Genomic DNA, 27,102 nt, shown 5'->3' on the forward strand with positions numbered 1-27,102 from the left:
AATCACTATTTCTCTCTATTTCCCTTTAGGCCATGATTTACCGATGATCCACATAGCTAATGCGCTAATTTATGGATAAATTCTGAGCACAGATGACAACCTGTCAAGGATTTCACGATTTTGTGCAGAAATCTATGCAAAATCAAGCAAATTCAGAGGATATGTTCAATTTTTTTTTAAATTACCACAACTTTCTTAACTTGTGTTGCTTTCTGATTTCTTACAAAATCTCGCAAACAAACTGTTTTTATCCGTTTGACCCGAGGTTTAAAAGCGCAACAGCGACAGCTTGGAATTACCGGGACTCGAACTCACGGCCTCCTGATGATCAGATGAGTGCCCGCACGGTGGAGTCCAAAGTTCTCGTCATTACACCATGTGCTGAAAACGTAAAAATTGACACTATGCAAATATTTAGCGAATACATCAAGGGCAATGACGCATTCATGTTTTTTATTAAAATATATTCATAAAAAATATGGATATAAAACACAACAACATTCAGAAACAAGTATGTGTGTGTGTGTGTGTGTGTGTGTGTGTGTGTGTGTGTGCGTGTGTGTGTGCGTGTGCATGTGATAGCAGCATCTCTACAACACTGCTGTATTTGATCTCAGTGATATATCCACAGTTTGGCAAAATGACGTGAGTAAAACCTTTCGCGAAAGCAAATGAAGTTGAGGTCAAATGTTCGTTTTGCTTTTTTTTTTCTGCTAATGAACAAACATCATCGACAAAATCACTAAACACTCTTCTCATCAGCACAAAAACTGACACGAGACCGTGAACAAAAAAAAAAACCCAAAAGAAATCTGATTTTTCTTTTAAAAAAAGAAAAAGTCGGTAGTCAGTAGAGTGTCAGTAGAAAATCCTTCTGGAGTGAGAGTTAACTCGTAGTCCACGACACGCATACGCAAATCTGAGTGGAATCCTTTAGCTAGTCGACGCCGTGTCTTTCGGCACGTACATATCGGCTAGCTTTTTAAACTCCGGGCCCCAGGTGCCGAGGAAGTCGTACTCGTGGTCTCCTTCGTTCACCGATGACTCCAGCGAGCTCAGGGACTCGGCGACGGAGCCGTTGCCCTCGTAAGCGTACGTCGCGAGGGAATCATAAGGAGGAGCGGAGGGGTCGGCGTCCGTATCCTTCAACCTGCTGATGAGGAAGTCTCTGAGGTCGCTACATTCGTTGGTGGGCGAGCACGTGCGGTACGGGAACAGGACGTCCGGGATGATGTCACGCCTCAGCTGGTTGGTTTCCTCCATGGCCTCCGGGTGGCGCAGCGCTCCGATGTCGAAGGCCTGCGTGTCCTCTTCGCCTCCGCCCTCGTCGTTGTAGCTCACCACGTTGTCCCTCACGTCCTCTTTGGAGATGATCAGAGGCTCTTTGCGCCGTTGCTTTCTCAGGGCCGAGAACAGCACCACGATCACTGTGACGAAAACGACACACGGACAAGACGTACGCACATTTATCCACTTTTCTAAATAAACCTAAAGTTGAAACTTTCAAAGGCAAACAGGTGACGGACATTAAAGCAAACGCAAGTTACCGTTCCAGATGTTTATTCACATTGGACGACATTTAAAAAGTAACAATAGCACACCATGAAGTGTTTTACAAATTGTTGTAATTGTCGTGATACCCGAGACTCTGTTCTGAAGTTTCCGTAAATCTTAGTTAAAGCTTTACCTCTGACTATTACAACGCGCTGACACTGGAGACTCCTTCCATAAACGTTAAGAAAAAAAACCTCGCAATTTCAGCGCTCGCACCATTTAATGCCAATGGAGCGTCTGCTGTACGAGTCTCTGTGAATGAGCTGTTACTATAGAAACGATAACGTATTAGAACGCGGTACTGTTATATAAAATTCATCAACGCCTTCTGACCAGTCAGATTTGAGAATCGAACGGCGCAGTGCTTTAAAGCTTTATTCATGTTACATGCGTCTTGATGGTAAATGAGTAGGATGCGTACTGAGTAGGATGACGATGCAGAGCAGGATGGCCACCAGGGCGGCGGTGCTGAGCCGTGCCGAGAGCAGCAGAGCGTCCACGCTACACGAGCGCAGGTTTCCCGTGCTGTCACAGCCGCACACACGTACGGTCAGCGTACTCGTGCTGCTCTGGATCGGATAATCGCTGTCCGAAATCACCACGGGCAGGTAGTACGTGCTCATCTCCTGCCTGTTAAAGCCGCTCCGCCTGGTCAGGATCCTCGCCGTGTTATCTGGAATATTTAAACACCGAGAGATAAATCTCCAGGGTTTCAGTCCAAGGACAAGGCAGGACAGACAAAAAAAACATGATGGTTCGTACATACTGAATTAATTAGATTCACCTTCGTTGTCAAAGATGGTAAAGTTCGGATTGCTGGCGCTTAAACTGAAGACGAACTTGTGTCCGACCAGAGGCTCGTCCGTGTCTATGGCACTGATGGTTTGGATTAGCTGGAAATAATCAGACTGTTGGTCACAACTGTTTGTTTTTTTTGTATGAATATAAATGTCATATCTCTTTCCAATACCTTTTTTAGGATTATTCTATATAATGAATTTCATAGATATAGAAAATATTTAGTGATCTTTTTGTATGTTTGGAAGCCATATAATTTTTAATCAAGCAATCACATAATTACCAAATAATCAGTCTCAATAACGGGGGTGTAGCCTCCGTGGTTGTTAGTCATAGTTCTGTGCATGTCAGTTTCAGTAAAGGAGGTGTGGCCTGACAGGCTGTATAAAAAGGAGGCGTGGCCTCTGTGCTTGTCAGACATATTGAAGAAAACACGGCCTTTGTTCCTTTGTACCTAGCAGTCCGTATAAAAAAGTAGACGTGGCCTCTGTGCTCATCAATCATAGTGAAGGAAACTTGTTTTTTTGTTCCTGGCTGTCTGTAAAAAAAAAAGTAGGCGTGGCCGATGTGCTTGTCAATCATAATGAAGGAGACGTGGCCTTTGTATGTGACAGTGTGTATAAAAAGTAGGTGTGGCCTCTGTGTTTGTCAATCATAGTGAAGGAGACGTGGCCTCTGTACCTGGCAGGCTGTATAAAAAGTAGGCGTGGCCTCTGTGCTCGTCAATCATAGTGAAGGAGATGTTGCCTTTGTACCCGACAGCCTGTATAAAAAGTAGGTGTGGCCTCTGTGCCTGTCATTCATAGTGAAGGAGATGTAGTTTTTGTTCCTGGCTGTCTGTATAAAAAGGAGGTGTGGCCTATATGTTTGTCAATTATAGTGAAGGAGATGTAGCCTCTGTATTTCAGTTCCAGTGAAGGAGGTGTGGCCTCTATGCCTGTCATTCATAGTGAAGGCGGTGTGGATTTTGTACCTGAAAGTCTGTATAAAAAGGAGCTGTGGCCTATTTGCCTGTCAGTCATAGTGAAGAAGGCATGACCTTAGCACCTGACAGAGTAAAAAGGAGGTGTGGTTTCTGTCCCTGTCAGTCATATTTAAGTAGGTGTGGCCTCTGTACTCCTCACTGGTACAGTAGTTAAGGAGATGTAGCTTCTGTGCTTGACAGTCCTACTCCAGAAGGCGTTTAATAAACTCCAATATATTATTGTAGTGTGTTTGGCGCTTTGTAAGAAAAACGTGAATACATGTTCAGTAAAAACAAAATGGCGGATACCTGCCCAGCTCTGACATTCTCACACACAAACGTCTCGTAAAACATGGCGAACTCGGGCGCGTTATCGTTCACATCCAGCACCTTGATCAAGACGGGAACCCGGGTTCTCTGACGAGGATTATCTGAAAAGATGGCCAAAGAAAGTGAGAAAAAAAAAAATGCTTCGGATTCGTGATGTAAATGTCCTCTCTGTTCCCGAGAGTGAACTTACTTATTTCGCTGGCGAGCACGGAGATGTTGTGCCACTTCGACACTTCTCTGTCGAGAGACTTCAGGGTTGTAATGGAGCCATTTCTGGGGTCGATGTGAAAGAGTCTGTCGGGATCTGTGTGCTCGTCTATTGCGAACCTGTGAACAATTGTAAGGCTGAAATTACTGTGGTGTCTGCCTTGTGCTTTTATATTTTATGGAGGAGTATTGATGTGATAATGGAACCCTATTCAGCACGCAGCTCAGCGGTGGAATCTGACTCATTTTACTTCTTTAAATGGCATGTGTGAAGTCAAAATTATATAAAAAAACGAATAGCCTTTGAGAGTACTTGAATGATGCACTACCATTTAACACAAGAAAGAACCATGTGCATTTCAACTGTCAATCATTCCTATCTTAAAAAGTGCTGTATTGTCTTTCCTAATGTCTAGCTAAGGTTAGCTTTGTAAATCGTAAAGACAAAACCTATGTTTTAACAATAGTCTTGCAATTCTGAGAAAAAAAAGCTTAAAGTTGCAGCTTTATCTCTGACTGGTACAAAGCGCTGACACTGGAGACTCCTTCCATAAATGTTAAATAAACATCTCCGTAGAGAAAACTTCAGCATATCAGCAGTTTCACACGTTTCTTTAATCTGTTCATTATCAGTGAAGCGTCTGCTGCGATTTTATAGAAAATCAAGCAACACCTTCCGACCAATCAGAATCCAGAAATCAGCAGCGCTCTGGAATAATCCTGTTTAACCCGTTCAGATCAGATGTAATATACCGTAGTGTACAATATACTTGCACTCAATCCTACCAGCTTAAGTCAATTCGAGTGTAAGTATCGAGACCAGACCCTTATTTATCAAAGAATTCTTTTAATTAACAAAATATAACTCAAAAATGAAGTCCCATACTGCACAGGGTAGTCGGTTGCGTCAGGATCCCAGGCTGTAACCGTTCCAATGACGCTTCCCTTCGGCGTGTCCTCGTTGACCTCGATAATGAAATGCGGCCGGCTGAACACCGGCGGCTCGTCCACGTCCTTCGCCGTCACTTTAACGATGGCCGTGTCTGAGAACGGACCCAGATGGAGGAAGCCGGGGTCCGTGTGAGTGTTACTCACTTCCACTTTGATAGTGTACACACGCCTGCTCTCGTAATCCAGTTTCTTCAAGAAAAGACAGAAAAGAGTGTTTAGAAATGAAATTTGTGCATTGAATTGTCTAATGAATTGCCATTCATTGATCAACGTCTAGTTTTTACCAAAGATAAGGTCTAGCTTAAAGATGATTGGCCGGAAGGTATTTCTATAACAGCAGCTCTGACAGTAACGCAGCTGCAAATCACAGCTTTATATCAATGCGCTCCTTGTAATACGTTATCGTTTCTATAGTAACAGCTCGTTCGCAGGATCTTGTACGGTGGACTCTCTACTTAATCTAATGGCTTTGTATCAATCAGAGGTAAAGCTGTAAGTTTACACTGCAAGTTTACACTGTAAGTTTACACTTTAGTTTACAATGTAAGTTTACACTGTAAGTTTACACTTTACACTGTAAGTTTACACTTTAGTTTACACTGTAAGATTACACTTTAGTTTACACTTTACACTGTAAGTTTACACTTTAGTTTATACTGTAAGTTTACACTTTAGTTTACAATGTAAGTTTACACTGTAAGTTTACACTTTAAGTTACACTGTAAGTTTACACTTTAGTTTACACTGTAAGTTTACACTTTAAGTTACACTGTGAGTTTACACTGCAAGTTTATACTGTAAGTTTACACTTTAGTTTACAATGTAAGTTTACACTGTAAGTTTACACTTTAAGTTACACTGTAAGTTTACATTGCAAGTTTACACTGTAAGTTTACACTGTAAGTTTACACTTTAAGTTTACACTTTGTGTTTTTTTTGGTAACACGAGAAGCTGCGATTTTTTTGATCATATTATCTGTTTATAGCTGCAATAATGTAAGTGGTAACAGGAACTAACTTGTTTCACAGACATTAATTCTAACAAAAAATGCATAAAAGTGCATTGTTCTTTAAGTAATAATAATGTCATTGTTGGCAAATTGATGTATAAGAGAAAGAAAACCCTACAGAATGTGCTAACATCAGGGTTTTAACTACACTTATATCATCACATCACCCTGTCATTGATTAATTTTTATACCAGGATAACATAGAGTGATTTATTCCTTACATAAAATCTGTATCGGCCTGGGGTGGAGGGGGAATTTTTTTTTTTTTAAACTTTAAATAGTCTTGGACAACTCTATTGTATCTAATAAACAAAAAATGACAAAAATATCAAATCAGAACTTGTATATGAGATATTTTTTCCCCTCACGCTAAGCTAAGCTAAGCTAACAGTATTGTACATTTATTGCATATTTATCACAAAGTGCAGAAAAATTACCGTAAGTACTAGAGTAGTAAGCCTACTGTAAAAATTCTTAAAACTGGAACTATTCAATTAACACAAAACTGTTTCAGAGCAAAAAAAAGACGTCATACTCTGGATAATATGGTAAAGCACATTCTGTATGTTTTGAAAAACATGGACATGCTTACTGGATCAATATTTCATAGCTTGATCATGATCAACAGAGTACTCAAAGTCTCATACCTTTTAACAGCTTTACCTTTTTGACAACGATTATTCCCTCTTGAGTTATCTCATCAGTAATGATGTCAAGCGAGTCTTTCCCGTCTCCTTCCACGATCCTGTACTTCATCTCAGCGTTCTCTCCCTCGTCCCCGTCGTTGGCTTTAATTCGTCCCACCGTGGAGCCAATTTCCGCTGACTCATAAGTGCTCAAATGGTAGGAACCTGAATTATATCAAAAGTTCAATTAGTTTCATGTGTAATAGTGAGCTTGATGACACCATAAAAAATTATGAGACAAAGTTATATGACCTGGATCTAATATAGTAAGGACAAGCCTATTATTCAAAATGGATGACGTTTTCATTGTCAATTAATTTGAGTTAAGTGTGTGTTGCTGTTAAATAAGTCTGTGCACTTAAAATGTTAATAATGTGCCAGGGTCTTACTGTAGGCAAAGCGTGGCGGGCTGTCATTAACGTCTGTGAGGGTCACATTGACCACAGTGGTTCCAGACAGACCCCCCATCTGTCCTGCCATGTCTTTGGCTTGAATAACCACCTGGTATTCCTTCCGTACCTCTCGGTCCATGTTGGATAGGGCTATTCTCACAATTCCTGCACAACAAAACACACACAGTTCGTATTTATTTTTTATTATGTAGTCATGCATTCGGCTTGTTCTGAGAAACAGCATGTACCACCAAGGACAGCATTTGCAAGCCTCATACAATTGGTATAAAAGTCAGAAAACAAACTTAGAAGAACATCTGTTCCCATGTCTGGGGACTTCAGTTTCCTACCGGAGATGTGGCAGTTGGCTCACTTTTACAAAACAAAGAACAGTGTTCATTCATTCATTTCTAGAATCTGGAATCTGGAGTCACTTTTTTTTGGGTAAGACCTCACAACCTGGAGTACATCATCACCATCAGTGGAGCTTCCTTGGTTTTAAATATCCACATTCTGTCTAGTTTCTCTTTCACCAATTCTATTTTATTCTCCTTATCTACTGGCACTACATCTCCTTGGGTCTCTATTACTTATGGACTTATGGCCAGAACTTGAAGTCCAACAGGATGTTATCCAGCATGCTCTGTGGTTCCTCCCATATGGACTACGGACTGTGTTTTTTAGATTCTCAGTGAATGCATTGGTTTTGGTCTGTTTGGATTGGTCTATTCATCATGACCCTGAAACCTTCCATTGCCTATAGGACTACCTTGATTAACACCTTTTGGCTTTATTCTAGTTCCTCTTTCAGTGGCTGAAATTGGGAATCCATCCCTATCTGGTGGCCCAAAACAGCCTTGTTTGATTGATCTAGTGGTCACAACCCTGCGTGTTCCATCACCAATGGAACTACCTAGGTTTTAACCATTTAACATTTAACAATGTTCTCTCTAGTTCCTTCATATTTTGAGATTCCATCCTTTTGATGTGATAACCACATCTGCCATCAAATCTAATCTGCAAATCTGGTCCTTATTTATCATTTCACAAACCCTGCCGAGTGTTTATGCTTCTCAATAAATACCCCTGGGTTTTGTCTGATCTGGTGCATCCCTGTTTGGATTGATCTAGTCATCACAGCCATGAATACTCCTATAGGTGATGGGACTACTTTGATTATAACCTTCTTTATTTACTCCAGTTCCTCTTTCAGTTCCTGGTACTTCATGTATGTCCGTATCTGGTAGCCAGGAAGATCCTTACCACTCTTTGTTGTTTCTGACATTAGGACTTGTCCAAACTGCATTTGTTTCCGAGGTTCCTGTATGTGTTCCCTGCCAGATTGAAAAGTTAAAAGGCTTCTTTGTGTCTTGAGTTAAAGCCTTGTTTGAATGATCTAGACGTCACAACCCTGAGTGTTCCATCACCAATGGGACTACCATGGTTTTAACCATCTATGTTCTCTGTATTTCCCCATTCAATCAAATTTTTTTTTAGGATAATTACATCTCTCAACAAAGCTATTTGATTTTGTTGTTTTCCTCTGTTTACTACGATCCCTCCTATTTGAACTACAGACTTATTTCTTGCAATCCTTTTCAATTACTTATACTTCTCAGTGAATGCACCTTGGATTTTGTTTCATATCGTACATCACTGTTTTGATTGATCTAGTCATCACTGTCCTGATTTCTCGTTATGGCATTTGGAAGACGATCTTATCCAGAGCGACTTACAGAAGTGCTTTGAAGTCTCTATCAGTGAATACATCCCGATACTGGTTCACTGGGTCACAGACTAAGGATACCATCAGGCTAAACTCTGTTAGGAAGAAATATAGTAAGGAAACACAGACTTTTTAATGAAAAGTGCTAATTTAAGTACTTTAGGAAGATGAAGGTCTTTAGACGTCGTTTGAAGACCGCCAGTGACTCAGCTGTTCGGACATTGAGGGGACGTTCATTCCACCACCTCGGTTCCAGAACAGAGAAGAGTCTTGATGCATGTCTTCCTTGTACCCTGAGAGATTGCGGCATGAGTGTAGCAATGCTAGAGGTTCGGAGAGAGCGTAGTGCAGTGCGGTGTGTGGTAAGTGATTTGAGGTAAGAGGGTGCTGGTCCATTTTTGGCTTTGTAGGCGAGCATCAGAGTTTTAAATCTAATGCGCGCAGCTACAGGAAGCCAGTGGAGGCTTGTATTACCAATAAGACTACCTTTATTATAATCTCATGCATTTACTTTGGTTCCTCTTTCATTTCCTGGTACTGAGCATTTGTGCAGACCTAGCAGTCTAACCGAGTCTTTTCCACTTTTACAAGTTGTTTTTATTTAGATTTGGAGTCACGCAGCAGAGGATGCTGTATCCACCAAACCTCATTACTGTTATGTCCAAGTGCTGCGGTATATCTGAGTTTGTATTTTCCATGTTAGTTTTTAGGCACTTATATTTCCAACTTGTGTGCACTCATCCAAGTAATTATTGCAGTGTAGCACTAAGTACTGGTGTAAATACCTTGTGCAAGGGACAAACCAGACATAGAGAATTAATACAGACTTAAAAATAAAACAACAGCATAATCCAGGGAGAAAGTTAAAAGCAGAATTTGCTCTTCTATATAAAGACGGTTGGTGTGGTGCAACGTCTTTGGAGAATCACATCTTGTTTGGGGAAAATGGGGCAGCAGCAGGGAGGGACGCCATATTGCAGCACCCCCATGGGGTAAAATGTCTTCATAATGGACATAACGGGAACACTCAGAGTGAGAGAAGGGTCCAGGGGAATTTTGTGCATTTACAAGAGTATAAATAAAAAATGACAAAATATATACATAGCCTAGCAGGTCTGTGTTAATATTTAAATGCGGTCTGGTTTTAAATGATGCCTTTCAAAAGGCAATATGTTGTTTGCAGCACCGTGCATATAAATTCAGTCGCATGCTGTGATGTGCAAGCCTCATTTAGTTTACACAGACATCAATCTTTTTAAAACAACAGCCCTGGAAATGACACTTATCCATATGTTGAAAGGACACACCTGTCTCTGGTTCCACCGAGAAGTACGGCTGCCCTTGGAGTATGCTGTAGACAAGCTTAGCGCTGTTCCCGTACGAGGCGTCGTCTGCGTCCGTGGCGTTGACTTCTATCACAAAAGTACCTGAGAATAAAGGAGACCGGATGTGAGGTCACATGGTTAAGAGCATATTTTGCCACTTAAGTCATCGATTAACGAGAATGCGTAAGTACGGACAAATCAAAGAAACCTTAGGAATATGTAATTAGATAAAAGGCCTCCTCAATGACTCAAGGATAGTTAAGGGTTCTTACTTTCCTGAAGAGGTTCTGCTTGAAGCCCTCTCTGATAAGCAAACCTTCTCTTGTACGTGTATGCACAGTACTACATAGAACTTTCGAGGGCTCCCCCAAAGACAGACCAAATAAACCATAATTGAAAAAAAAGTGTCCTAAAGGGTTCTTGCTAGGAGTTCTACTTGGAACTTGCACCTTAAAAATCCTTCTCTTGAAGTGTTCTACTTTTTCCTCAGAGGGACAAGCCAAAGAAACCTTAAGGGAACATTCATAGATTAAAAAAAAAAAAACTCGCCCAAAAAAACAAAGTCCCTCAAGGCATTTTGGATAGTTAGGGGTTCTTCACTTTCTAATAGGGTTCTATTTAGAATCCTGTCTGGTAGGCAATCCTTCTGCTTCAGGGTGCCCCACAGAACGTTTAAGGGTTCCCTAAGATTTAAACCAACTAAATCGTAAGGACGCACTCTTAGAAAAAATATTTCCTTAGCATTTATTTCGGTAGGTACGGGTTCTTAGATTCCTAAAGGGGCTCTACTTGAAACTTGAAACACGCTCTTATAGGCAACAATTAGGGGAAAAAAGGTTAAATCTAGAATAGCGGAAGGATTCTTTGGCTTGTCCCAAAGTAAGAGAGTGTTCCAAGAAGAACCGCTTTAGAAAGCAAAGAACCCTTGAACATCCATTCAGCCTTTCGTGGAACTATTTGTTCCTGTATCCTACAACACAGGGTTGTGGAACATCTGTAGAACAAGTTAGTTCCTGTTCATACAGTACACACTTTATAGCAGCTACAAACAGTTGTTCCCAGTCGGCCCTTGTAAGACTAAAACATCGGAACAATACAGATGTCGGAAAACTTAAAGTTCCACAGCACATCCCGGAGTGTTTTATTCCTCTTATACCACAGCAATTCGCTAACAGCTGACGTTGTTGTAACTGTCCTGTTACAGAGAAACCGCAAAGCGTAAACTCCTCTGTCCTGAAGATGGCGGAAGATTTAGTCAAAGCTTTACCTCTGACCGTTACAAAGCACTGACATTGGAGACTCCTTCCATAAACGATAAATAAAAGCGGAAATATTCACCATATCAGTGATTACACATGCTTTAAAAAAAATCAGTTTATATGGATCAGGCACCGTACAGTTCCCTGTAAACGAGTTGTTACTATAGAAACGATAACGTATCAGCACAGGTGCATTTATACAGAATAAACCTGTGATTTAAACCTGTGCACTAGTGTCAAACTCCAGAATCCAGAATTCACCGGCACTGCGGTATAATAACAGTGGAAACAGGGCTGTTAGCTTGTGCGATTTTTATAATTGGACTTCCTGCCAGCCTCCGGTAATAAATGATGGATGGAGGAAATTAGTCTGTGACCTGCGGACCGAGCGAACAAGTGACTTTGTGCAAACATTATGTTCTTTAGGTAAGAGTCATCCCTCTGAACACGAGCTCTTACACTGCTGTTAGACCAAAGTATCGGCTGATTAATCTCAGGATAAAGACCCCGTACTGACGCCTCCTGTTCTTGAGGATTGGGACTGTCCCGGTACAGGGGGCATCAGCAGCACCAGCAGCAGCGCTCATGAATATGTATAATCTGCCGCATATCAGAGTCATTTTCCCGAGTTCTATGTCACCACAAAACCATCCTTCCTGATTGTGTGACAACTCAGTGATAAAGACAGAATTAAAATGAGATGTAAAGTGGGCTATGTGATAAAACATGCAAATGGAATCATCTTGGCGTCATATAGAACGGAAAGGTCACTGTTCTTTTTACCCAGACATACATTTGCATGCATTAGCACTATCTAATAAATTTATTATAGAGTAACTTCACAAGCATAGCAGTCACGCTTAACTGTAGCCGAGCTCAAGCTTGAATAGCAGCTAAAGTTAAACGGACAGATCTGAACATCACAGAGGACACGTCGCTGAGTTCATATGGAAACGTAGCTGTGTTACTGAGCCGTATATGGTGATGTGTTCAGCTCTGAGTGGGCGTGGCTTCATCGTTATAGATGGGAATTTGGGCGTGGATTTGACTCTTCCTTCACATGCGTGTCAGATGGTCCTACATCCACAAAATCATAATTACAAAGTCTTTATCATAACAAACTTCGAGTGCACTGTTAATATTAGCTAAACTGATGTTAGCAAGCCTGATTTTTCTCGGGGTAACTTAGGTAACTTCATCAGCTTTCGTTAGCTAGCTAATCTGACAGGATTTCTGCGAGGACTTTTAACTTAAATTCATGACTGTTCATAAATCCCTTGCATCACTTGCTAGCCGGCTAATCTGAGCTAACTTGACAGGATTTTTAAGTTACATGCATCAGTGTTTAAATTTCATCATCACTAACTTAACTAATTAAATATATACTGTTCACACATTCCTTTGGGATCGTTAGTCAGCTAGCTAGTTATATTCATAAAAGTCTCTTGCATTGCTAACTGTCTGGCAAATCTGAGATAACCGGTGAGGCTTTTTAAGATGTATTCGTAAACGAGTGTAAATTTCACTGCTATCACTAGCTAGGTAGCTATCCTGAGCTAACCTGACAAGATTTCTCAGAGGACTTTGGAGTTGTTATTATATATTTGAAATAAATCTCTTCGACCGGTAGCTAGCTAGCTAACCATGACAGGATTTCTGTGAAGAATTTTAAGTTATATTTATAAATGCTTATACATTTCAACACCATCCCTAGGTATAAGCTTACCTGACAGGATTAAGGAAACTTGAGTAACCTACTATAATACCTCCTTGAGCGCAATGCAACAATTACTTATAATGGGGGCGATACCTACTCAGAAAGATTTGAAGGGCCCACCAGTCTGAGGCCTTTAACTTACGGTCTCCTTGTTTAGTATTTAACCAGAAGTACAGTGGAAACGTTGGAATGTCATTGTCATCATGCAGAGAAGTCAGTACACAGCCGTAAAGTGGGAAAAATTGGGACACCAAACCGCACCTCGAACAAAGGACAGCACTAAAGTGAAGTGAAAAAAATCTATAGTTCAAGATCAGATTTACTCTCGAAACCGTTCCGAGTGTTATGTAACGTAAGAAGTTCGGATTTAATTTAAAGATAATATTTGACATCTCACTCCCATGCTATTTTATTTTATGGAGACCGTAGGATACACTTACATGTCATTGGCCACCCACGGTGCAGTTTAATGTTTCCGCGCACTATGACAACTTCGTTTTGGGTATCATCACACCCACCTACGGCTTCGAGGCCAGAAATAGAAACGCAATCCGCAGTACATCGGTTATCAGTTTAGCATTAGTTTTGGTGCAGTGCGCCACGCTGTTAATGCGATATCTCATCTTTTATGAAGTAAAAAATATCTGCGGATGGTTCGGAAATGTAATGCAAAAGCAATTACTCTTTTTTTTTTTTTTTTAAACTACTCAGTTGGAGTTATTTTACTTTCTTTCTAGCAGAATCCCACTGAAGCTGTAGCACTTCTTATCCAGTCTGCCATCTCCTTTACTCTTACTGCTCTGGCATCAACACACTCTGATGACTGGCGTAGCCTCAGTTCTGCGCTAGTGACCAGAAGGTTCACTTCCCAGGATTATCAATACGGCACTTTAACCTTTCATTTCTCAGCTCTGAGCTTAGATTAGATTCGACTAGAACATATATAAAGTTACACTGTATATCATAAAGTTTCAGTGAAGAGTGCTGTTCATGCTCAGAGATGTAATTACACCTCCATTGTTGTCCAGTAAAATGTCTAATGAAATCACACACCATTTTGAGGTTTCTGACATCCGGCCACTAAATCACCACCACGCCCAACCTTAATTCTGGCTGCTATATCATTAATGAATGTTTATAGCTGATATAATACGTTTCAATACGAACAAGTTTATTATTATAATTATACGTTTATTATTATTTTCCTATAAGAGAGCATCCCGATGTGTTTTATTCCTTTTATAAAACGTCGGTTTGCCAACAGTTTATTTGTATTTCTTTTTAATATTAAAGAAAACATGAACAACAGTTACATTTATTGTTGTGGAACATCTGTAAAACACATGACTTTATACAGTTGTTCCCTCACCAGGGTCTCCTTTTATTTCTTTTTCTTTAACCCAAAAAATGCAGCTTGAAAGCGTTGAGCGTAAACGCCTCTGTCCTGAAGGTGTCGGAAAACGTAAGGTAACATCTCAGAATAAATAAATAAATAAATAAATAAATAAAGTAAATCAATGTATCAGAAAAGGATGATTGTAAATCAGTTTATGTGGGGAATCCATCACAGTGTGAACGAGCTGTCACTATAGAAACGATAACGTATCAGAACGTGCGCATTAATATAAACCTGTGACGTGCGGCTGCGCTACTGTCGGAGCCGCTGTTAGAGAGAATTAATCAACACACTCCTGACCAATCACGATCCAGAATTCGGCAGCGCCGTGGCATGATGATTTTTAAAACAGCAAATGAAAATCATCATTGATTGCTAATAGGAGTTAAAGTCAAAGCTACTGTTATGCCAGACATGATGTATCTGTTTTATACTATGATTGTCTAGAATTATATGGATGCTTTATATCTGTAATGAAATGTGTTTAATGGTAAAAATGGTAAATGAAAGACTACAAGTAAGATGTCTGGCATTAATGAAGTAGCAAATTTGAGTTTATAATATTGGGGGATTGCTCTAATATTTAATTATGCTAGGTCTGATAAGACTTTAATGAGATAATTACATTAGTAGGCAAGCTAGCGAACTGGTTCGTATGAGTTTTTCCGAGATGGATATGCGGCATCCCACAGGGCGGAGTGCTGAGTCCCCTGTCATTTGAACCTATTAGCCCTTCAACCACTGGCTGTAATGTTGTTTAGCAAAGTCAGGTTGATTAGTTATAGCACTGAGGTTGGAACTAATTATTTAAGGGCATGATGAAGTGTTCCTATTAATTATCCCACTAATTTTCCTTCTGTTTTGCTCCAGCAGTGCACGGTTGGAAGTTTCTGAGGCATTGCATTAAGAAAAAAATGCTTGTGGGCATGCTGTTGTATATAAAAATGACACGGCAGAGCTGTAACAGCCTTTCTATTTCGTGCCTTGGTTGCATCACCACTCAACTGTGGCTCAATTTCCAGAAACAAAATAGGTACATACATCCCTGTGCACGCAAGAGAAGTAAAACTGGTTACCAAGAGGGAAAAAAAACTGAAATAAATAAATAAAAAATTGCTCCCACATCACACTTCAGTCCCAATTCAACACTTGCTGACATTCTTCATGCTCCAGTGACTTGTCGAAAAAAATAAAATCTGGAAAAAAACCAAACAAAAAAAAACACAAAACAAAGGCACAGAGCCATCCTTGACCTTAAAGGCTCTCGGACGACAGATTCACAGAGGCATCGCGCCTGAGAGCAATCTCCCAGCATGACATTAAATGCGCTGCAGGACAACAAGAAAACAAGTGGAATTCGATATTAGCTCCCTCACCGACGTCAGACATCTCGGGGACGCTGGCGCTGTAGACGGACTGCGTGAACTTGGGTTCGTTGTCGTTGATGTCGTGAATCTTGACGATAAACTCGGTGGCCGGTTCCAGAGGGAGGCCGGTGTATTTGTTGAAGGCCTGTGCTTGTAGGGTGTAGGATGCTTTTTCTTCTCTATCGAGTCTCTGAGTGGCATGGAGATCACCTGACTTTTCATCGATCCGAAAAATGGTGCCCGCTCCTTCACCGGAGAGGACGTAGCGTGCGGTGCCGTCTCCTCGATCTTTATCCGAGCGAAGCTGGAAGAACACAGAAAGACAGGTTAATGTGGCATAAATTTGGCTTCGCACACTGGATCACATTGATGCCCACACTGGATTCCCACACTGGATCACACTGACACCTACAGTGGATCAAACTGACATCAACACCTGATCACATTGACACCCACACTGGATCACATTGATGCTCACACTGGATCACATTGACACACTGGATCACACTGACACCCACACTGGATCACACTGACACTCACACTGGATCACATTTACACTCACACTGGATCACATTGATACTCACACTGGATCACACTGACACCCACACTGAATCACATTGACACCCACACTGGATCACACTGACGCTCACACTGGATCACACTGACGCTCACACTGGATCACATTGACACACTGGATCACATTGATACTCACACTGGATCACACTGACAACCACACTGGATCACATTGACACCCGCACTGGATCACACTGACGCACTGGATCACACTGACAACCACACTGGATCACAATTACACTCACACCGGATCACATTGACACCCACGCTGGATCACACTGACACACTGGATCACACTGACAACCACACTGGATCACAATTACACTCACACCGGATCACATTTACACTCACACTGGATCATATTTACACTCACACTGGATCAGATTTACGCTCACACTGGATCACACTGACAACCACACTGGATCACATTTACGCTCACACTGGATCACATTTACACTCACACTGGATCACACTGTCACTCACACTGGATCACATTTCTTCTCACAATGTATTGATCTTAGGACCGTGAGATCCCGTGTGTGTTGGTGTTGAAAACGTTCAATTTTATGTTCTGCTCATGTTTTCTGTCCTGCTGATGGACTCTCAGCCGTGAATTGCAGCTTATCAGCAAAAGCTTTCAGAGAGGAGGCTCTCCAGGGACAAAAGCAGCTAATAAGCACCACAGAGAGAGTTTTCAGAGCACACGCCTTCGGGACTTATTCCATTAAACACTAATGAGGCTTTTAGTCCGTTTTGATTTAGAATTTTTTCCCTTTCTCTCCCTCTGTCTCTGTATCCTTTAGCTGCATTACTATTTGTAATAGAACTGAATTCCTGCTTTCTTTCTCTGTAGCAACATTGCTTCTCACAGGGGTTGAACAGAGGGATTTTGCATCTCTACTTTTTTTTTTAGCATCTTGACTTGATGATTAAAGATGAAACAGCTCATCAGATTCATGTTTATTTAATGCACTATAAATAAGTCCTCTACGAAATTTCACACTACAGGAAAAGCTTACTATTAACTTGTACAAGATGGTGGTATATATATATATCAGATATATATATATATATCTGATTCTCCACTCGAAAGATCTCATTCACTCTCCACAAAACACCAGATTCTCTCCACTGATGCATGATCAAATTTTCCCTCGTGGGTGTTGGATATGAATAGTTGCCAAAGTACAATTGGTGCCAAAACCTCTGCTGTGCTACAGCAATGTTCCTCTCTACATGCTGACAGATTTTTATGTGTTTTTTGTATGAAATATAAAGCTCTAAACATTCCTTTTTGCATTTCCGGAAAAAAAAGCTGCAATGCAGTGTGCACGTAGAGAGAAAATGTGTAGAACTCAGGCACAGTCTCATTACTGGAAGTTCATAGCGTTTGACTTCGGTATATATAGTCATGACCTGAGGGTGTGTATCTTTAATTCGGTGATGATATGTATGTGAAATGGATGTCTGAAGGATGCATTTCAAGGAGCCACTGATTCAACACGAAATGATTTAGAGCTTAGCTTTCAGCACAACATCATTTAGATTTAATTGAAAGAAAGTATTGCTCTTGAGTCAGAGGCCACGCCTCCCTTACTGGGACAGACACACACACAGACCGTGCCTCCTTCCTTTAGAGTAAGATACATAGAGGCCTCACCTCCTTTAATGGAACTAATAGACAAAGAGGCCACACCTCCTTCAGTGAGTTGGACAGAGAGGCCATGCCTCCTTTAATGGCAGTGACAGACTAGCCACGCCTCCTTCACTGGCACTGACAGGTACAGAGGCCATCCCTCCTTCATTGGGACTAGTGGACACACAAAGGCAATGTCTCTTACATGTGATTAATAGATACAGAGGCCACGCCTTCTTCACTGGAATTGACCGAAAGGCCACACTTTTACTGGGACTGTCAAAAAGGCCACACCTCCTTCACTGGGATTAAAAAAGAGGCCACACCCCCATCGCTGGCACTGACTGAAAGGCCATACCTAAATTACTGGCACATACAGAGGGCACACCCTCCTTGACAGGGACTGACAGAAAGGCTACACCTCTTTCACTGGGACTAACAAACAGGCCACGACCCCTTCACCAGGCATGACAGACAAAGAGGCCACGCCTCTTTTACTGGTACCGACTGAAAGGCCACACCTCCTTTACCAACACAAACCTTTATCACTGAGACTGAGAGACATAGTGAGCTCCCCGAACAGAACAGAAACATCAAAGCAGTTCATTTTGTAAGCAAAGCCCGAATGAAATCATATCATTTTTCATGAAGAGAGCAATATGCACGTTTATTAATTTTAATATATTGTTAAAATGTCTTTGACGTGCAGTAATGTGATATAAATCACCCGGCAGATTGTGAAGGACGTCACGTATCTGCTGCCGAAATTGAAGTCGACCTCAAAAAAACGATTAGCGCGACATGCCGAGGTAAAAAATTCGACAAAATGGGAGGGCGTTAACGTTGTAGCTTCCTGCCAAAGTCAAAGGTCGGAATATTCTGCAATAGAACACGGAATAACAACGTAAAAAAAACTACCACCGAACTCGATTCACACATCTCTGGCCCAGTTTGAAGAAAGTGCACGTCATCATTTTGAGAAGGTGGGATTTTATTTATAATCCTTCAGCTGTCTGTGCAGAGAAAACAGCTAGAACTTCTGACTTCCTGCTAGATTGTTTAAAAAAAAAAAAATCAAATGTAAGAGGCAGGAAGCCCAGACAACTCACTTCTCCTCGAGGGAGATCATGTACTCGCTTGACACCTTTACGGATTGTGTTTTCAGTGAACCGGAATGAAATCTGTCCAGCATCACACCGTTCTTGTGTTGTTCTTTGTTTTTATAAAGCTTTACAAAAGATATCCATATCAAAAATCCCTCTTTTTTGTTCACATTATTCCTTTATTTCTTATTCTTTTTCAAGTTTTTATTGACAGTTGCAAAGTTGGGTCCAAAAGCTACATTAATATTCACCCTGGGAAAGTTGTGTGTCTTCAGAGTCGGGTTCAGCACGTGTTTACGTTGACTCTCTAGGCTCTTCGTTTAGACAGTTAATCGTGTGCACTGGAGTACAAAAGGAAGGTCATGAAATTGTAATATTTGCAGAGCATTTCATTCCTATTTTGAGTTGTTTGATTAATATTATATTAATATTCTGCTTACATCACAGTGTCACACGGTGACTTAATGCTGCTCCTTACTCGAGTTCATATCACCCGGGAAAAAGAGTAAAACGCCTCTGTTTTACTCAAACTCTGCCGAGCAATACATACAAAACCCTCCGCTAACTTCTTAATAGAGATTAAGTCTGTCGTAACACCCGAGGCCTGAATATCAGTGTACTTAATTTTGGTATCATATCCTCACTATGCACGTTTAACTCAACCCCGAAGAAGTAAAACTTCCTCACACTCTTCAGTTTTAGCCCGAGCAAATTTTATCTGAGGGAAGAAACTCCATCACTGATGACCCTGATGCCGTTTATTCAAGCGTTGGAATATCCATTTCTTTATATTTACCATCATGCGTCATGTTTATATTAATGCGCTCGTTCTACTACATTATCGTTCCTATAGTAACGCCCCAGACGTTCTCCCGAAGCTCAACATGAACACATTAAAAAACATATCATCAGTGAGATCTAAGATCTAAATAGGTGTTTATGAGTCTCCGGTGGCAGTGCTTTGTAACAGTTGAAGTAAACTTGAAGTTTTCCGACATCTTGAGGACAGAGGAGTCTAAGAGGAATGAAATGTGTAAAAAAAAAAAAAAACCCACAAATCTACAAAGCCCGGGCAATACGAACGTTTTTAAAGATATCACTGTGACCACCATTTTAGAAATGACTCCAGAGCGCAGACGTGTTCTTGAAAAGAGCCGGCTAGTCGCTTTTCAGATGAGTCTGGAATGTAATATGCTAACTTTGCTGACGCTAGCAAATAAGAATGACGCTAACTGACATTTAAGGCTAACCCTTTTAGCCTTTTAATTAACTGAAAGTGGGATTTCAATCAAGCAAAAGCAGGGTTATATGCTAACATGACCCGCGCTGTTAGCGGTCATTCTTTGCTAACCGGATTAGTGTTTTTGATTGAATTAGAGTATTTAATTAGCCTCAAACAGACAAAATGAGACCAAATTAAAAAAAAAAAAACCACGAAGTGGTCATTGGGAAGGTCAGGTTTCCAAACGTAGCGTAGCGACGGCTCAGATTAGCCGTCAAACCCTTTCCAGCACAGCGAACCCCCGTGAATTTGACAAGTGTTGACCTGAAATCCTCCTTGAACCAGGCTGAATAGCTCTCTCCTAACTGTTGCGTTCAATCGCAACAGGGAAAAGGTGCATTATATTTTTAGTGTTGCAAATTATACATTGTGATCACGCCATGTCGGGAACAGAGAACATGCTGATGAGTGCTGGTGTGGGCTCCTCTTTCATGGTTAATGTGGCATAAATTTGGCTTCGCCTCTGAATTGCGGCTTGATGAATTGCAAATCCTCCATTCACGCGGGCGCTGCAGATGGGTAGGAAGTCAAAGGATAAAAAAAAAGGAACGAGAGAGAGAGAGAGAGGGGTGGGGGGGGGGGGTGGAAGAAAGAGAATGAAATAGCCCGTAATTGTCGATTCCTGTCAGGTCCCTCGTGAGCCACTTTGTCCTAGAAATGAGAACAGTAAAAGCAGCGCAACGCCTCGTACAAAATATTCTCCCTCTATATCAGACTCCCACCCCTCGGCCCACGTCTTTTTTTCTCCTTCACCCCTTTTCCCTCTCTCTTTTTAGCTCGTCTCTGAATATTCATGCCTCTGCGACTGTGTAATTCACATTTCCGCGGCTTTATTTTTTCCTGCTTTGATAACGGCCTTGCTACACACCCGTATTCAAATATTGTGTCATGCCACATATATCTCAAAGGAGATTTTTCATTCCTTCACATTTTCCCCCTCAAGGCCTCGTTTGGAAGTCAGTTCCAATTTGAGAAGAGGGCTGGGGGGGGGGGGGGGGGGTGATGGGGATGAAAATGGGGATGAAAATGGGGATTGAGGATGCTACGACAATACTGTCTCTCACCTTGCCCACGTACTGATAGTTACTTCCCGTGTATTCCTCCGACAGGAAGAACTGCCTCCACATCCAGTCACGCTTGGACCTGTGCAGCACTCGTCCGTCCGGCTGCTTCACGCGGATAACGATCCCCCGACTCCTCGCGGCCGAAACCAGAGGGAGGAGGGAAAACAGCGCAAACAGCCAAAAGAAGGGATTCATCGCTTGGCTGTTTCCGATTGATCCTCGAGCTTGGGCCTGATCCCGGATGAATAATCTAATAAGGAAGGCGGTGCTGAATGGGGAACGATCTAAACGCTTGGATCAGCAACTCTGGCATCGTAGATGGCAGCTTTGATCTTCCTTTGAATCCCTGGAAAAATGAGAAAGCAGATAAAAGTGAGTGCGTTTACATGCCAGCTTTCTATGGGTGAAGAAAAATTCATTTAATGCAATGCCAGGCTTTTGATATGAAATGAAAACTTAATATATTTTTATCATGTGTTTCATCCATCATTCGAACAGAGATGGGACTCAAAATGAATGTTAAAGCTTTACGATATTATTATTATTATTATTATTATTATTATGTAATCCTGCCACAGTGGAGTTACTGATTATTTTCCTATAACGACTATGTCCTGAAGTGTTGTATTACTTTTATACCACAGCAAATTGTTAAAGACCAACATGTCCATTAAACTAGTTCCTGTTCTCGCTTATGTTATAGAAGCTATAAACAGTCCTTCCCTCACCAGCTCGTCTGTTCCTCAGCTTGGCACGTTACTGAGAAACCGCAAAGAGGTCCTGAAGATGTCTGAAAACTTCACCTCTGCCTCTATAACTGTTCATAAATCACCGTATCGAGTCCCCGCGAGCTACGAATGAGCTGTAACTGCAGAGACGATAACGTTATCAATATAAACCTGTGACGTGCCGCTGCACTGCTGTCAGAGCCGATCGACACCTTCTGACCAATCACAAGCCAGCATTCAACAGTGCTGTTGGACAGGATGCCGAGTTCGAACACAGTTAACATCATCGCGCGAGTCAGGAAACACACAACCGAGTCTGATAATGTAATCCAGAACCTTCTCTAGATAATTACTCTACTCCATTATCCGGATCTGGAGAAAGGTCTGCAGGACCAGGGTTGATGATCTCCGCCATACAGAGCGGCACCGTTACAGATGCCTGATTGCACAAGTCACTTTTCTCATTGTTAAATCCATTTTTTTTTAAATGGTCTCCTCCTCATTATGTGTCAGAGGTATCGATCGAGATGAAATCATCTCCCTCGTGCCGGAGCCAGCGCTAACAATGAATAATCCGGGAAAACAAGGGCTGCAACTCAATAAAGCGCCGCAACAAATCTTATTCATGGAGCATCGGGCCGTCCTCCCTTTCACAATGTCAAATCTGTTTACGCTCACTGGTTTTTCATGCCAGGATTAAGCTGCCGAGAGTAAAGCGCAGGTGCATAAATGCACAAGGGTGCACCAAAGCCGCTCATATAACCCAATCGATACGGTCGACTTTGATTAAGTGCAGCGGCGCGTCTGGGGTCGGATTCAAATCCCGCTCAGCTTGTTGTCTCGTGTACTAATTGTCTTTAGCTGAGAGGCCCGAGTTAGTTTCTTCGGCTTTCAGACTGACAGGATACTTTCGCTTGGCTCGGAGGAAGCAGGAACTTACATCACATCCTACGGGTTCTTTTAGGTCCTTCCTCAAACCCTCTCCTCACCCTGTTCCTCCGTTACGGAAAACATCACATCCAGGTTGTTCCACGCGTGACCGTTCGAGTAATATTCGATCGCATCTCACGTCATGCCCTGAAATCGCACGGCGAACAGCGTGGTGTCATTCCGCTCCGAAAATCACGCATGAGAAATGGAACCACGTGCGGAAATCACACGTGAAAAGAAAGAAACCACGTTGGGAATCCCGTGTAAACGTGAATGAATCGTGCTGCCAGACAATCACAGGTGAAAAAGAAATGAGCAAACGTTTTGGCTACTCTGCCAAAAAAATCACTCGTGGAGTAAATAAATCACGTGTAAAAGTCACATGTGAACAGAAAGGAATCACGTGGCCGAGCGATCACGTCAAAATGAATGACGTGTCGCCGAAAAACAAATCACGTGCGAAACCTGACGAATCATGGGTGAAAAAATACAAAGAGAAATCTTTAAATAAACGAATCACGTGTAAACATCCCTTGAATTGCGTAGAAATCACGTGGACTCAATCGAATCGTCTGTTAAAAAAAAAAAAAAAAAATCACACTTCGAACACATCGTGTGTGAAATCACGTGTGAACGTAAACGAACTGTGTGAAAAAAAAAAAAATCAATCATGTGACCAAGAATCACGTGTGGATAAACGTCTGAAACGTAAACCCACACGTGATCATTAACACGTAAAGCTCTTGTGAATCCGCTGTAAAAGCCGTTCTAACGGATTATTAAGAAGGCCTTAATGAGGGTAAATGAGAGCGTGCGTCTCAGAGAAACACCCGATTTCTGCCGGGGAACGAAAGGAACGCGGTCGAGAGACATGTCGAGGTGTAGAAGGATATAAAGTGTTTCCACTATCGGCTAAACCGAGCCCCGAGGCTCTACGACCAACAGGAGTGTATATTCGGGACTTTTTGGATGTGGCGTCTCGTAGCAACAGCTCCTCTCTACTGCAAAAAAAAAAAGAAAGAAAAAATAAAACCTGCCAAAGCCTCGACACATTTGTCATAATCACACGGTGTGGCTTCCACCTCGTCTCCAAACACAAACAGACCTCCACCTACATCCGAGCAAAACATATCTATCGGCAAAGATTTCCAATAACACAGCCGTTTTGGAAGTAAGCGTTCTGCTTAAAATGAAGGATGGTATAATAAAGGGCCTTCTGAAAATTAGTCCGAGATTGCTTTTTGTAATTGAAAAGCCGAGGAAGTCCGCTAATGGCTTTCCGTACAGCGCAAATGCTTCTTGCACGTAATCCTGCCGCAGCTCTGATGTTAATCTCTTCCAGGGCCCTCAGGCTTCGCATGCGTGCGCGCGTGTGTGTGTGTGTGTGTGTGGAAAAGAAATCGACTCCCTTTTGTAACAATTAAAACGTCTTTTGATAATTATTCCTCTTCTTCTTCTTATTATGATCGAGCGTTCTAATTAGAGACGTAAGCCGGTTAAAGTGACGTTATTACCTACGACGTCTTTCTCAAGGAGTGGAGGGCGCGAGGAACAACTTGAGAACGTACAGTACAGCTTTCGATCGTAGCGAGGAACCTGGGCAGCAAGACGAGGTCATAGACGAAAGATCGTGGCAGAAATGAATATTTCAATGGAGCCGTTATGAGGAAAAGGAAATGCGTAAATATGATGGAAAATTAGCTGGAGAAAAAAAAAATGAAAGAAAGAAAGAAAGAAAGAAAGAAAGAAAAAATTGTCATGTTGCCAGGTCTTCGAGATCAAGATGATATTTCAACCTTCGACCACATGGTGGAGCCCCAGAGCTTTTCTATACCTTTCTCTCTCTCTCTCTCTCTCTCTCTCTCTCTCTCTCTCTCTCTCTGTGTGTGTGTGTGTGTGTCTCTCTCTTTATCTATCTCTCACTTTGGACAATTTTCACAGCTGCCGTCTCCTCTGTAATATTAATGCCCTGTCGTCTTTGTTTTGAAACTTTGATACAGATCAAATCTCTGGCTCGATGATTGGCTGCCCCGAGGATCAGGCTTTGATACAGCCAGGTTCACAGAATCAAGGCAATCATGTGAGCGGTGCGTTATTAGAGACGGCACTTCCTGTGATTCTGTTACGCCGGCGGGAATTAATGAACCGTTCGGTTTTTTTCCCTCCTTTTTTTTTTTTTTATGGAAGGCCGTCCTCTCTCTGCGGTGGTCTCGAGGAGTCATTAAAGTAGCTTAAATCAGGGCGTTTAAGGCAGAAAGTGGCAGTTCGATCGGCGTATCATCGTCACGTTGCGTTCTCCGAGGGAATCTCTGCGTACGATGAATCGGTGCAGTCGCTACGGCTCCCTAGACGATTATTTTCCACACACGTGTTTTTTTTCTTTATCGAGCTGGATTAATTACCAGGCCGAGAAACGCTAGGATGGAGGCATTCATAATATTACATCCTCTCGAAGGAAATAAATTGATTGTCTCTGACTTTTATCTCATTATGAGGCAAATTGCATCCACTCTAATCCCCTGTTCGTAAGAAACAGAAAGAGAGAGAGAGAGAGAGAGAGAGAGAGAGAGAGAGAGAGAGGGGGAAAATGAATGCGATCTGGAATCGAAGTGCAAGCGCAAGTCTCATGATTCATGTCTGCGTTGAAAGGCAATTATACACGTGACACCGGCTCGGAGGAAATGCGCACTTTAATTTGCGCCAAACATCCGTGCCATTACGCGTCCGGCTCAGACGTATAAATCACTCACAGGCTCGCTCGCACAGTGCATCTCAGAGCGAAAACAAAATGTCAAACTCGACCCAAACTAACCATGGGAGGTGGATATGAAAAAAAGAACAAATCCATTACAGATTATGCTTTTTTTCGTCTTCTGTGTAGCCTTCGGAAGTCACGCAGCATTGGTGAGCTTCCTGCGTTGCAGACACTGCAGAGAGTAAAACTCTTGCATTGTATGCATTATGTTTACTCTTTGAACAGACATGTCAACGTATATCATACGGAAGGACTCCGAATGACCGAATGACACTCGGCTTAACGTTCTCCGTGTTAAGGCTGTTGAAAAAGTCCGTTTCTGAATTTTTACAGGACCCAAGATACAACCCTGAGGGACTCACTGTATGGTATAGACAAAGACAGAGGTAGTGAAAGAGTGTGTGTGTGTGTGTGTGTGTGTGTGTGTGTGTGTGTGTGTGTGTGTTTGTGTGTGTGTGGTGTGTGTGTGACGCATCAAAGTAATATCAATGGGTGCCAAACAGGTCCAACTGACACACACTTCCAGGAATTAAGAGATAAAGCAACAGAAATAAGGACTTAACAGAAAGCAAACGTTTGGTTCGTCCTTCGCAGCTAAAAGATCATTCGGTTCGTTCGTCGAACGCTCCGTGATGGAGATTTTTTTAAAAAAATGTAATCGTTGAGCATATTATTGCAAAATACTGCTTTTTTGTTGTTGTTTTTTTTTATTTTAGAACAAAGCTGTTCGATCTTATCATCATCATCATCATCATCATCGTCGTCGTCATCATCATCATCATCATCATCACAACACAGCACTAAAGCAGCTCGCAGTAGAACTTGTACAGAAGTGAATAGTAATATCGATCATATTCTGATATTCATGGTGATGTTGGTAAGATTTCCATCCCGAGATCCTGAATTGTTGTTTGAAACCGTGAATTCTATTCTATTCTATTCTATTCTATTCTATTCTATTCTATTAGTACATTGCATTGCATTGCAAGGAAACAAACAGTCATTCATATGCATGCATAGCAAGTAAAACAGCTCCTGTTATGCAGAAGCATGTTGCATAGCAGGATTAAAAAAAAAAGAAAGGAAAAAAAAAGACAAAAACAAAACAAAGCGTCTTTACCTCAAAAGAAGGTTCCCTCGCTCTTTTGGGCGCGTGTCGTTCTCATTGAAGTGCGACACTGGCTCCTGTCTTCGCCTCTTGGCAGTGCTCAGGCTCCGAGACTGGCTACAGTTGTGCAGAAGACTCCAGCTGCCTACTTCTCTCTCTCTCTCTCTCTCTCTCTCTCTCTCTCTCTCTCTCTTGCTCTCGCTCTCTGAGCTCTGTCCTTTTTTCTCTCGCTCTGCTAGAC

The 27,102-nt window shown here is 41.8% G+C and overlaps 1 protein-coding gene across 1 annotated transcript; it reads right to left on the reverse strand.

Annotated features, from left to right (window-relative positions):
- Positions 1 to 347: 347 nt before the first annotated feature.
- On the reverse strand, positions 348 to 27,102 carry cdh10a (cadherin 10, type 2a (T2-cadherin)). The gene is made up of 12 exons (XM_053651686.1): positions 26,874 to 27,102; positions 21,341 to 21,686; positions 15,692 to 15,986; positions 9,926 to 10,045; positions 6,890 to 7,057; positions 6,478 to 6,665; positions 4,740 to 4,993; positions 3,837 to 3,973; positions 3,626 to 3,747; positions 2,339 to 2,447; positions 1,976 to 2,227; positions 348 to 1,427 (listed from the first exon to the last, which is right to left on the reverse strand). Exons 2-12 carry the CDS (start codon positions 21,533 to 21,535, stop codon positions 934 to 936), a joined length of 2,334 nt encoding a protein of 777 aa, XP_053507661.1. The 5' UTR covers positions 21,536 to 21,686; positions 26,874 to 27,102; the 3' UTR covers positions 348 to 933.

Source organism: Ictalurus furcatus, chromosome 20 (assembly GCF_023375685.1).
Source record: "Ictalurus furcatus strain D&B chromosome 20, Billie_1.0, whole genome shotgun sequence".
NCBI lineage: Eukaryota > Metazoa > Chordata > Actinopteri > Siluriformes > Ictaluridae > Ictalurus > Ictalurus furcatus.

Excerpts from the sequence above, each read along its gene's own strand:
- cdh10a (XM_053651686.1), bottom strand. The coding sequence starts at position 21,535 with ATGAATCCCTTCTTTTGGCTGTTTGCGCTGTTTTCCCTCCTCCCTCTG. Across the intron at positions 4,994-6,477 it reads GAATAATCGTTGTCAAAAAG|AAACTGGATTACGAGAGCAG; the intron begins GTAAAGCTGTTA and ends CTTTTCTTGAAG. Across the intron at positions 2,448-3,625 it reads AGAATGTCAGAGCTGGGCAG|CTAATCCAAACCATCAGTGC; the intron begins GTATCCGCCATT and ends GATTATTTCCAG.